The sequence below is a fragment of the Dromaius novaehollandiae genome, chromosome 9 (genome assembly GCF_036370855.1).
Source record: "Dromaius novaehollandiae isolate bDroNov1 chromosome 9, bDroNov1.hap1, whole genome shotgun sequence".
NCBI classification, from domain to species: Eukaryota; Metazoa; Chordata; class Aves; order Casuariiformes; family Dromaiidae; genus Dromaius; species Dromaius novaehollandiae.
The window spans coordinates 21025901-21039216 of record NC_088106.1 but is presented as its reverse complement, the minus strand read 5'-3'; the positions used below and the strand labels follow the sequence as shown (position 1 = coordinate 21039216).

The 13316-nt window shown below is 40.2% G+C and overlaps 1 protein-coding gene across 2 annotated transcripts in view; it reads left to right on the top strand.

Annotated features, from left to right (window-relative positions):
- The window catches only part of NYAP2 (neuronal tyrosine-phosphorylated phosphoinositide-3-kinase adaptor 2), a 151363-nt gene extending 139708 nt beyond the window's left edge, over positions 1 to 11655 (top strand). Inside the window, exons 7-8 of one of the 2 annotated variants that reach the window (XM_026109747.2) lie at positions 7928 to 8201; positions 10241 to 11655. In XM_026109747.2, coding sequence (XP_025965532.1) covers positions 7928 to 8155 — 228 coding nt within the window. In that variant the 3' untranslated portion in view covers positions 8156 to 8201; positions 10241 to 11655. Of the gene's footprint in view, positions 1 to 7927 lie in introns of both variants that reach the window. The other variant, XM_026109746.2, reaches the window with a different exon arrangement.
- The last annotated feature ends 1661 nt before the right edge of the window (positions 11656 to 13316 follow it).

The window sequence follows — 13316 nt, the reverse complement described above, 5'->3', positions numbered from 1 at the left end:
GCTCTCACAGCCACTGGAATTAACAGCATTCAGCTGCAGTGCATTGGTTATAGCTAATGGTTAGCAAAAGAAAACCTGCCCAGCATAATTTTCCATGTTCTCTTCAGAAGGCTTTTTAAAATGTTTGAGCTTTTTTATTAATATTTGTTTGAATAAACTGTGGTCAGATTCTTGGACCTGTCAAGTCAGTGGGCAAATTCCTGTTGGCTTCAAATGGGTAAGGATCTCGCTTCTCAGATTTTTTGAAACCTGATTCTTGCTGAACTCCTGCATTGGACAACTCCCCTTTTGCAAATGTGTGCTAAGAGGATCTCTGCGTCAAGATAAGAGTATCAGATAACAGATCGTGAAGTAACTGTTGCTACGTAACTTGGCCTTCTGCCGCTGGCACCTGTGGCACACAGCTACCTGCCTAGGAGTGGGATTTCTCACCCTCCCGAGTGGAAATACCTTACCTGGCCAGATGGCTGGGACCCATCTGCATCAGAGAAGGTGCCATCAAGAGGTTCAGTGGGAAAGAGAGTGTGGAAACTCCTGTCTCAGAGCAGGCAAGAGGGAGGGAGTACCTTTTCCTCACAGAGGATGGTAAGTGGCTTTCAGAAAGCCTTTCTTCTTCACTTCTTATTAGCCTGCCAAAACAAACCAGCATGCTTGGCTCTGCTCAGAGATGTGTAGCACTGCTCATAGATTGCACTGTTCATAGATGGCTTTGTTTTCAGATACAGGAGGCATTTCTGATCATTTTCCTCCAGATTTGGTTGATGTTTTTATTTCATTTTAATTTATATTGGTTTAAGATCACTTTGTTATAGCCTCACATCAGCTGTTGGGCTTTCATTTTAATAATATAGTTGTCATGAAGAAAAGGATGTATGTACATGACCTCCATGATCACATACACATTATTTGGTTTCCCCCACCCTTCCTGTAAATGAAGGGTCAGCCTCCCTGCCTGGTGAGAGGGGGAAGACTCTCAGAAGGACCAGAAGAGAACAGCCTCTTCCTTAGCCCCATAACCTGTACAATTTCAGCAACGTAAGTGTGAATCTACAGTATCAGGAAAAAAATTAAGGAAACACCCTCTGAATCTTGGGTCCCTCTTATTGCCCAGAGCTTCCAATGCCACTTCAGACAAACCAGCAGCATTTGCAATAGGCAAATCAAGAACTTACTAGCAAAGGTGTCACAAGGAGAAGCATCAGAATGGGGCACAGCATTGTCTGAAGCCCTCATCTGAGCTGTAGTGGAAAATACTCTGTTTAAGTCACTGAAAGTTCAGCAGAGCTTTCACAGAAACCCTCACTCATGGAAGTGTCCAGAGTACGAAGTATCGAGTGGTCAATTCAAGTGTTAGAAAAATCAAAAATTAATGAAGAAGGTTCAGCATTTTCTGACTTCATGACTAGTAATAGAGCTGCTTATGATATTTCAAAACTCACTTCCCCGCCATGGGATTTTTAGCAGCACATATTTTCACGGACACTCTTGTCAGAATTACATTGCACCTTTCAACAAAATGTTGCCTGAAATGCCTCTCAGCACAGGGAATTAGCATGAATTTATTCTGCCTACACTTAGACCTAACTTCAGAGAAGTGCCCAGGTTGGGAGCATGAGCCTCTGCGTTGCCCCTGAATCAACAGAGAGGAAGATGCACTTCACATTTGAGTCGAGCACTCACTCCCTGCACGTTCTTCTTTCTTACTGCTGGCAAAAGCAGGAGTGCAGGGCAGCTGCATGCCTGCGATTTTGGGCTCACCATCAAGTTACATGAGACTCAGTTTGTGACAATAAGATTTGAGTGGGACTTATCTATCACTTTTTATCAAGAGAGACCATTATCGGTCTTTGTATTCATGTATCTATTAATCTGTCTGATGTGAGCAAGCAAAATCTATTACACTTAACAAACAGGGTCCCAGGCCTGGCACTGAGAATTTTTCATTCCATATTTTCAGTCCTGCTCCCATGTTTTTCTTTTTGCCCCACCCTCATATTTTTGCTTTTGGATAGACTATTCTATCTGGGGTAGTTTGGTATGTATATAGCTTAAAGGTGTTTCCATATTTTTTTTAGTAGCATACCTGTGTTTAGTAACTTATGAAGAACTGTATGTGCACTGTATTAATGCACTTTGAGTCATGTTCCTGATGTTGAATGTCCAGTTCCTGAAGGGCCAGAAAGTCATATCTCATTTTTTGAATAGTCACCAACATAAAGATACAATTTGTAAACTTAATGACCATGGCTAACAAGTATAGAAAGTAATATCCATCAGTAGCTGCATAATTGTATTATTGGAGAATATTTTCTTCTATAGTTAAGAAAAGTTGTGTTCATTCATATTTATTTTTCTTGCATTAAACATCTGTATTTTGGGCACTCATGTGAATCCAGTGTCTCTCTGAAATTGTTAGAGCAGCTTCAGCCTCGCCTTGCCGGGAGCAGATGGGATGTGCAGCGTGGAGCGGGGCCCGCAGCAAAGCCCCTGCCCAGCTTTAGCGATAGAAATAGTCTACTGTGACACCAGGCGGTTCCAAGATCATGAGTCATTGGCTGTTTCACAGAGCCTGTTTCGTTTTTTCACTGGGATTATGAGTTTTTCTCAGTAATTTCTGATGTAGCAGAGAGCTGACAAGTGTACTGACCTTTGGATACAGGAATCGTCCTTCAAGAGTGATTGAACTGTAAATATTTTCTCTGTCAAACCTCTGTTCAAAGACAGTTCTGTGATCTAGCTCAGGCATTGGGCATTTAACCAATATATGTATCTGTAAACCATGGGGACTGCTATTTGTGTTTCTGGAATAATTCAAAATTCAGTCCAGTGATGTAAGAATGGATGAAGACAGGCCCAATGCTAATGGAGATACCTACACACGAAGAAAGTACCAGTTACACCTTGTAGAGAAGGAAACTAGTTTGTCTCTCAGATATTTGTAAAGCATTAAAACACTCCCCAGAACTGGTGTTTTCGGCTCTATTTTCTACTTCTAGAGGTTTTCTTAGACAAAGTATTTTACATTGTGTTTCTGGGATGGATGAAGTTTTCTTTTTGGCTGATTTTTTTATATGTGTATGTGCATTTGAATGAAAGCCCTAAAGCTGCTTCATGGACAAGCGGGTCAGAAAGGGAGACACAGCAAAGCTATGCCACTGTTCCTGCCCATAGCTTGGGGCGGGTGAGACACCCGCAGCCTCTCCCATCTCACTGAAGGCAGCAGCTGTTTTGCTATTAACATGGACCACAAATTTCACTTGAATTTGCAAAGGGTCTTTCCCATACTGCTGCAGCTGCTGCATAAGCTCCTATTACTGCCTTCTCCAAGTCGCACTGCTGCAAGGAAGAAGATGATGAAAGAAAAGTCAGCAAGAGGTGTCTAGGAAAGGGGTAAATCTTACTTCAGCAAGCTCTTCTAACAAGTAATGCCTCGTTTCCTTTTAATGGAAGCTTGTTAGTTGTATACCTAAAATCAGTGTGATGTTGGAATTAGAGTTTTATATTTGGCATTACAGAGTTGCTTTTCCTTAGTTGAAAGATGATTTTATAATATTATTTCTTGTTCTGCCAGTGTAGATTCTGACATTATTTGACAGATGTTAATGTAATTCATTTCCACTGTTTTAGGGCTATAAAAATCAGAAATATTAGGGCAGAGAGTGAAAGTGAGGTAGCAACATAGATTGACTTTTCCTAAGGCCTTCCAGAAAGTTGGTGACTAAAAGTAGAGAGAAGAGTTTACTTTTGCATAGTAGAAGAGGTTTCTCCTTTTTATTGTTGATGTTCAGCTTTGGAAGAAACATTTGCTTTAAAAATTTTTTTGAGGAAGACTAGGGAAGAACGAATAATTGAAGGGTTATTGTGTTTACCAGGAACTCACTAATCCGTGAGACATCCTCATTTACACTTGTACTCAGTCACATTCAGATGAGAAAATTTATCTGACCCTCTACATTCCCATAAGGTTTCTACACACCAGGCTATCATGCGGTTTCCACTGCCTGCTTAGGAGCAAGGATCTGAGCCTACTTCCAACAAGTTCTAGGTGAGTGCCCCAATTTTGGGGCCTTTGGATGGTGTTTTCCTTTGCTGTCTTGCTCCCTCTGGTTCTGAACAAAAGTTGTGTCTTAGACCAAGATAATTTCCTGAGTGAAGAATCCATCGAAACAGTAATTTACATGGAATCAACAAATTTCATAATTCATGAAAGATTATGTGACATAGTTTCTGACCAAGTAGAGGCCTGGAGTACCCTGGAGGTCCCTCCCATTCTAACAAGCCTAACATTAGAGAGATGCTGGCTCTTTCTTCCTTTTCAGTAAGAACAGGCCAATCTCTTTGCTCAAAATCAAGCAGCTTATCTCTCCCTATGCTGCGTCTTGGCTCTGGCCGCCTGTACTGATGGGTTTTGTGCCTGTCCATCTATGTCCATGTCTGCAGCCAAGCTCTGACATGCTGCAGTGAATGTACAGTTCCTCATGTGCTATTGGATCTTTCAGGAACAGGACAGCTGTATAGCTGTATAGTATTATGAAAGCTGTACTTCATTTTATATATTAACTTGTAATAGCATTAATTTTTGTGTCTCACACTGAACGAATCCTTTGGCATGATATAGCAGTGATATTAGCAGCCTGGTGCATGACCAGAGGAGGCTGAAGCCGGAAAGGAGGGAGGATCTGAAAAGAATTAGTCCTGGAACTAAGTGTGATCTGCATCAGTTCAGCAGTAGCAGAAAGGATTAGTCCTAATTCCACAACGTTAAACACATTAGCTTTAAACAGCTCAGTAGCCCTGCAGAAGTCGTTGAGGATTACTGACATGATTAAGCAGCTGTGTTGAGTGCTGTGCTGGCTTGTGAGCCTTAGCACCCAAAGTTGGTCTAGGACACACTGCAAATTCAGTTCACACTCTTCGGGATTATGCATTGGCAACGTGATAATTGTCATATCTGGTTCATTAATCTATTATTGCAAACAGGCAATTTCCTCCCAGCTGCAACTTCAAGATGTAGGCATTCTTGCTCAGCGCATTTTTATTTTATTACACATTAACACTAAAACTGGGCAAAAATATCAAACATTAACATTTGTTCTCACTTTTAAACTTTTTTTTTCCCAAGTCTTTCAACATTATATGTGTTCGCAGTTTAACAAATGACATTGCACATGCCAGTTCTGGCCCTTCACGCTGCACATGCCATTACCTGAATGTGATCATAGGAGAGGAATGTGCCACGTGTATGGTACATTTAGGTAGATGCTGGTGTGCAAAACTTAGCTGACAAACAAAAAAAAAAAACATTAGAAAGAATCACAATTTGTCTTGAAAATCTGTGTACCGGGAAGTGGAAAAACTCAAATAAATTCTTCGTAATAAATGATTCACTAACTGCTACACAGTATGGTGGCCAGTATAAAAAAGGATATTGGAGCTGCCTACACTTAGGTTTATTTTAGCTGCTGTTTTGCAGGGGATGGCAGAGTGTCTGTGTAACTGATACATTCTGCAACACCATTTCTATCTTTGGGAAGTTGCAATTGGTATTTTTGGGCTTAGCATGTCAAAATCCTGCTTACGTCCCCTTGAGTCCCGTGAAGTAGATTAGCTAGCAGAGGATACTGTGTTGGCAGGAGTACTGAGTGTAGTACAACGCAGAGAGAGAGTGTGGATGACGTGGCTGTAATACCCTCCTGATAACCACCGTACGTGCAGTTGACGGCGCTTCCTGATGCACGGTAACTGAAGAATACATCAAGCTGTAAGGATTTGGTATTAGCGCGTGCTCTGTGGGCTTCCCTGACGGACTATAAAAGAGAAGGGATTTCCCAGTGCCTGTAGAGGAAACCAACACTCAAGCACCATTGGTCAAATTCTGCCCAGAAGCTGGTATGCAGCGGTGTGTTGTGAATATTTTGTTTAATGAACTGTGTGCAGACTGCGTACCTGCCCTGCCCCACGTAGGAGGACCCAGCAGAAATGAAGACACTGCTGCGTAAGTAGTAACACATCACCGTTAAATAGAGTGGCAGGAAATCTGTCTTGGGTAGTCTCGTCCAAAGACCTGGGAAGTGGAGCCAGGGGGTAGGAAGGAGGATCTCCCTTTCCATCAGTGAGTTTTGGATCAGGCCTAGACACCCAAAGAGAGAAGGTCTCACAGTTTCCATGGGGGACATATCTCAGACCTGCAGTACATGATAGATCATTCCTAAAGTGAAAACTAAATACTCAAATACAAAGAGAAGGCACGGTAGTCTTATAGAAGACTTTTAGCCCAGCCATTCAGGAGAATATGCTATAGATATGTTACCTACATAAATCTAAATGTTTGAGTATATTCAAGGACAAAACTCATGCTGTGGTTTAAACCTGTTCCATGCAAAGTACTATCCAGTATATAAGGTAGGATAAACATGCTTTCATTTCAGTATAAAGAAAGGTAATTTTATCTGAAATTCTTCTATCCTGTGTCACACCTTAAAAACTTTTTGTTACACAGGGATTTGAAAAAATATACCTATTTCTGTATTTCTGTTCTGTTTATTTTTGTCCTTGAGCACATCTTACATTGTTACTTCTTCTGGTAGTCTTGCTCACATTTATTCCTTTTGCTCTGTTTCCTGCTATGAATCTGAACATTTCCTCTATTGGTTTATCAATAAATGCTAAACACATTTCAAGCTGACCACAAAAACCACTGAGGTCAATGAAAGTTTCTCTGCTGGCTTCTAAGGAGACCAGTCCCTGGTGGTAGGAGCTTGGTGTATGCACACAGATTTAGTATTTTAAGATTTGTGAAGGAAGGGCATGTGAATTATTAAATATGCTCAGATAATCTTAATAATAAAGACAAATGTCCTTCATGAATTGTAAAACGCAGTCTAAGTATTACTGTACATGTACATTTTCATGACAAGATCAGAGAGCTACTTAAACAGGCCCTGCAAATGTATGCCATGCATTTATTAACACAAATTCTACATTTATGACAAATGTGGAAAATAAATGTTGTGAGCCTCAAGAAATCACTTTACATTTGCAAAGTATGCATTCAGAAGTTTACCGATTTGCAGGTATACAATGTGTATATTGGTATACCTTGTATGCAGTGAGCCCTTTCAAGATAGTTTGCTATTAGTGATTTTGGTTCCAAACTAAAGCACTTGAAGACACACATATTTTCAGTCATGTGAGTAGCCCACTGAACTCAAATGAAGCCACATTTTCAAACTTCACAGGGGCTATGATATATGCTTAAAATTAAACGTGCTAACCTCTGTTTTTAGGATCAGGGTCATATTTTGAAATATTCTGCATGCATGAAAACATGGAGTTTCTAAACACTTGGTGCCTTCAAGTGAATGAAATATCATTACAGAGTAGTATAGGTTAATCCATATAATTCACATGGAGTTCATTAAATCATTTTAAAAAAAAATTAAACATAGAGTTATATTTAGCTTGATAGTCAGAAGTGTTAACACTATGCTTTTAATGTGACAGATTGGATTTGGAAAGCAATATAAAACATGGCTTTGAGTGGATAGAATTTTTTATTTCCACAACTTAAGGATATTGTTAAGATCCGTGTGCCTTTTTAAGATCTATTCCATCATTTAAAATCCAACCAGAAATAAATAGTGCTAGTTTGCTGAAAACATTTATCTTTATTAGCTTTCAGTGCTCTGGAGAAGTTAGAAGGGGACCTTTTATTACTCTTTTTTACTTTGAGTGGTAGTTGAAAGTAGAGATTGACTTTGTTTCTGTTGTTGGCATAGAGATTTTTTGTTCGTGAAACAAATGAGAATTATACATGAATAATGTTAAGCCTGCAAAGAACCAGTGTACTTGATCTATGCTGAATAGTTATTTGGATGCTTTTTTTTCTTTTTTCCCCTCCCCCCCCCCCCCTTTTTTTTCCTAATAGGTGACATGTATGCAGTGGTTGCAAGGGGATCATACAATGCTGGATATGATTGAGAAAAAACGTTGCCTCTGCAAAGAAATAAAAGCTCGACAGAAATCAGAAAAAGGACTCTGCAAACAGGACAGCATGCCTATTTTGCCAAGCTGGAAAAAGAATACTGGGACCAAGAAATACAGCCCTCCTCCTTATTCCAAACAACAAACTGTTTTCTGGGACACTGCAATTTGACAGGCGTCTGGAGGATGCCCTCGCCACTGTGCTGCGCCGTGCACAGGTAGCCTGCTTTCTTAATAAGGCAAAGGCTCTAACATAAGACTTACCTACAGGTGTGAACTTCCTAGGAAAAAGCACACCAATACAGTGCTCACCTGTCAATCAAGAGAGAGATTTAAATTTCCGACTGGATTAAGGCATACATATTTATCCAGGATTTTTTTGGATCCGGAAGATATCAAAATGTAAATATTTTGCCAATATATTGAAAACACCCAAACTAATACACTGTTTAAATATATATATATAAATAAATTCAAAATTTATGAAGAATTTTACTATATAATGTTACTGTTACACTGTTTTATTAACTATTTTCTATGTGGTACCCTAATGTTCCCTCCACCACCACCATTTTATTTCTCTTCCCTGCCTAGATTTGGCCTCTGTACAAAAGCGTGTGGTTGTACGTTTTGTTTAACAGTACGATGTACAGACGACTGGTGCTAGGGCTGTAGAAGTTAACTAGAGTCGTGCTCGTTAGACATCCGTGGCTTTTGGATGGGGGGAAGGTTGGAGAGGGGACACTTTCGGTGGGAAATAATAGAGCTGCAAACAATGCAAATAAAAGTGCTTAAGGTGAATGTCCAAATGGCATTTAACATATGAAGTGTTCTGCGCAAGTTCTCTCGTAAAGCTACTCTTTTAAATTGCCCTTCGTTTTATACTAATCAGTTATTAAAATCTCCAGCTATAACTATTTAGACAAGAAAGGAAAAAAATTTCGGCAGAAAAGCCTGCAGCAGAAACCCTTCCTTCCTTACGCTCAGCTGGCTAGCGGAGACCATGGTTCACTGTGACTAAGCACTGTACAACCCGTGACGAAGAGAGCACCAGGCATTTAGCAGGTTAAGGCAGGGGCTCTGCAGCCACCATTCCTGTCCACAATTGTCTTTGGTCCAGAAAATAAAGGTGACATGTTTACATGTTTATTATTTTTAAATCCAGCAACACTTCCTTACTTTGTGCTGTGTCAGGTTACCTTGCGTTGTTGGTAAAGGCTGGAATTCAGACCCCTCGAAAGCTCTAGGGAAATGTCTCTGGATTTCACGTGGTTTTGGAGCAGAGGCCAACACAGCACGTCCTCCCACGTGTGCCACTTCTTCTTCCTGGCTGCTTATACAATTGGCTAACAATCCTTTATCACACCCATTTTAGCAGAATATTGTGTCATGACCAAAGAATTATGACCTCCTGGTTTTAACAGGAGAAAGAGATGGTTTATACTGATTATGAGGGTGAAATCCATGCAGTGAAATATCTTCCAAAAGGGTCTGTTGAGAATGAGGGAAACCTGTACTGCTATGGAGTAGGAAAAAAAAAAAGATCTACGGCATATATTTTGTGTATTTAAATTTCTATCTATGCGTCTGAAATTTGGTAGCACGGAAGTCCCTCTTTTAAACAATCATTTTAATATTATTTTCTCTGAGAAGAAAAGATGTGTTGTTTGCAACTTCTTGTTATATTGGCTTTTCTTTGAAATTATATTGACAGAAATGCCACAGGTATAATTGCTGATCAAAAAAACCAAAAATAACAAATTTTAGAAGGTTTTTGTAATCTATATTGCTAAGTTTGAGTAATGCTTTATCAGTAGTAGTTTCTTTTCAGCCTCTAAAATAATAATAAAGTTTTTAAATATTTTATAACCAACTAATGTATATTTTGATGTCCAAACTGAGATTTCTGTAAAAGATAAAGTGTGTGTTTATATGTGTGTATGTATATTAGCATTATTGTATATGTATATATGCATATGTATACACACATATATATGTATATATGCATGGATCTTTCTCTATTTACCCACAGATGTGTGCATACGTATATACCCACATATATTGAATATTTGTGTGTATTGTGAATATACAGTGGCTGGAATGGGTACGCAGTTGAAATACAGATTTAAAGAACCCCTCACAGCCCGAATGACGGAGGAAATAAAAAATAACAGAGGCTGTGAAGGTATCTTTGAATACGTGATGCAACCAAAAGACACCAACTGTATATTCTGCTTATTCTTTTTTTTTTTTAAAGAAAGAAAATGGCAGAAGAAAAACTCAAGAGATCTCGCAAAGTTCCAGAATCTGCTGGAAAGAAGACGACTTGTTGGTCGTGAGAAATCTGTTGAGATAACAGGTTCATTATTCAGAAAGTGTTTATGCGTTGTCTTCCTTGTTATGTGGCAAGAGAAGAGCTTCTTGCAACCACGTGCGAAATACTGGAGTGGCCCCTTGCGGCAGCGGGTGCTGCCCGGCGCGCTGCCTCGCCGAGCCCCAGCGAAGCGGGCGCATGGGCGCCGCGCTTTCAGATCTCTCGGGGCAATGCAAACGTTCACGTGAACACTTAAGCATTTAATACTGTTTGTTCCGATTGTATCCTTTTCATATCAATACGTAATAGGAATAATTATCAGGGAATCGAAGCATTCTTGTCGTAAGCAGGCTTGCGTGTGCATTTAGGCTGCCGTAAAAGCCGCTTGGTGTTTTGCTTTCCTTGCTCAACACTGTTGATGTTGTCCTCTCTACGTAACTGCCCATGTGCTTCCAGATCTCCGTTGTGTCCCATGGAAACAATGGCTTATTGTTTTAAAGTGCGACAGTACATGAAAAAGTAAAATATGACTTAGCACTTAACCGTCAAAGCACTTTAGAAATGTGAGTTTAGCCTGATGCCTGTGAAAATCGTTTTACAGAGAAGGGCAGCGAGGCTCCGGCGGAGCAGATTTCCAAAGGTCGCTGCCGGAGCCGGAGCGGGAGGCCCGCCGCCGCGCTGTCCTGCGGCTGTCGCACCGCGCCGTTGCTCGAGCACAGGCGCGCCGTCCTGCAGAGAGTGCCACCGACATGCTGCTTAAACATTTTCTACGGCACCTATTGTCTCAGCAGTTTCTGTGTCACAGGGTGAATGACAGTGCTTAGTAACACACGGTCATTAAAGCTGTAGTCTGTATAAATATGCAATCTGTATATACATACAGATCACATATATACACACACTTGCGAAGACTGTATATATGAAATTGTTTGGTATGCACTTATTTTGCTTTAAACTCCTGAAGTTAAACATTATAGTGTAGCAATTTGTGTAAAGTGCACTGTGATTTCAAGAAAGCACAGTAAAGTCACAGGTCTTGTTATTCTTGCACTAAAAATGTGTTTACGTATATTAGCCAATGTATGTCTACTTTATTGCTCCTTTTGACAAATTAAAGCAAATGGTATAAAATGGTATGGGGTTTTTTGGTTTGGGGTTTTTTTTTTAGTGGACAATGGCACTATGTTTTTAAATGACAGGGTTTTTAAATAAAAAGAAATCATTCTGTGTTCATTCCAATGTAATGCATTTACCAATATCTTAAAATTGAATGTCATGTTGCTTTTTTCATATTTCATTAGAAATTGTCAGGTATGTGCCTGAGATTGTGTAGGAGTAAGGAGTAGCTAGAGGCTAACTGTAATCATATATTATAAGCTGTTTCTATATACACAGTATAAATACATATTAATTTTCTTTTCATTTTTGTACTTGATTTTTTTAGGTAAGATGTAATTAAATGTACTTTGATACTTCTGAAGTAATAAGATGTTGTTTGAAGATCAATTCTGCTTTCTTTAGTGCATTGACAATATTTTACAATAATTTAGTGCTTATTTATTTGTGCGCCAGTGTAATTATAATAAAAAGCAATAGTTTAAAATATTTGGCTGTTCATTTTCATTTGCTGGTTTTAACTTAAAGCTGAGCTGTCCAGTAGGGATTAGCCAGAGTTTCCTTGGGAGAAACATTAAGTCATAGAAGTAGATTTGTAACATTCCCTAGGGACATTTTTAATCACATCATTTATTGGGGTAAATGAATGAATTGCTTCAATAGGTTAATATTTGCTAGTCACGCCTGGTTGCATCTAATGCCAGGAGTGCCATCCTCAACTAAATCAGTACAATAAGCTTTCTTGAAACAGCAGGCAGAAATTTTTCTGTGAGTAGCTTTCAGAGTTTGGGATGGAAGTTGGTCCCTTCAAAGACCTCCTGTCAAAGATCTGCATGTTTGCAGAATATCCACTAATGGGAGAGAGACCCACCTCCCTCTCCAGAAAGCTCATAAAAAGCTGCTCAAAAGTCAGTATAATCCTATATGATTCCAGTCAGAAGCTTTACTCTCAAGGGGATGTAAAACTCGGTCCTTACAGAGCAATTCCGCAGTGGCAGGAAGGGACAGGACGGGGCTGTGGGAGAAGGGAAGGACCTGGGCAACCTTGCAAATGATACCCATCTTCCATGCTCAAGTTTTCAGTACTTTGTGTTCGTTCTTGAAGTTTTGTAGTCTGAATCCTGTGACAGAGAATCTCCACTCCTGATTTCTTAAGAAAAGACTTCCTAATTAAAGAAATACTTGAAAATGTAAAGTTTCCAAGAGCAAGTAAGCAGGCAATTAAAAAGGAACCCAGTAAGAGACGGTAATGTTCTTGCTGTAGCACTGTCAGTAAATTTCTCGCTCTTCAAGGAAAAACAGCTGCTTTTAATCTGCAAGAAAGATACTGTCCATTTTTGTGTAGATCTGTACGCAGAGCTGGTCTCGTGGGAATCTCTTGGTTGTTTTCTACAGGAGCTGCTTCGGGTGCAGGTTGTGGAAGATCCAGGAAGTGCCTCCCTGCTCCGAGAGCCATCGCTCTCCCCGAGGTACAGCCTCCCTCTCCTCAGCAGCAACGCCATTATAACCCCGTATAACGGCTGACCTGGGCTTTCGCTACCTCCTTGTGCTCCTCTTCTTCCTCCCCCCTGGGATGGATGCTGCGGGTGACTCACAGCAAACTCCAGCCTTTTTTCCAGGCATCATATTCCTTAGGGAAGTCCTACAGGAGTGACCAGAAATGACCTAAACGAGGTTTCATAGGGATTTCGCTAAAGGCCTCCAGACTTGAAAAGAGATTTTCTGTTGGTTTAAGAATCAGATTGCTGTCTGTACTGTTCAGTGGGACAGTTCATGCATTCCTGCCTCCCAACCGATTTCTCAAGGCCTTCCATAAAAGACTGTGACTCCCGACACCCACCTCACTCTCGTGTCATACGTGACCACCTGAACCACAGACAGAACGAAAGGTGAGGATTGCCAA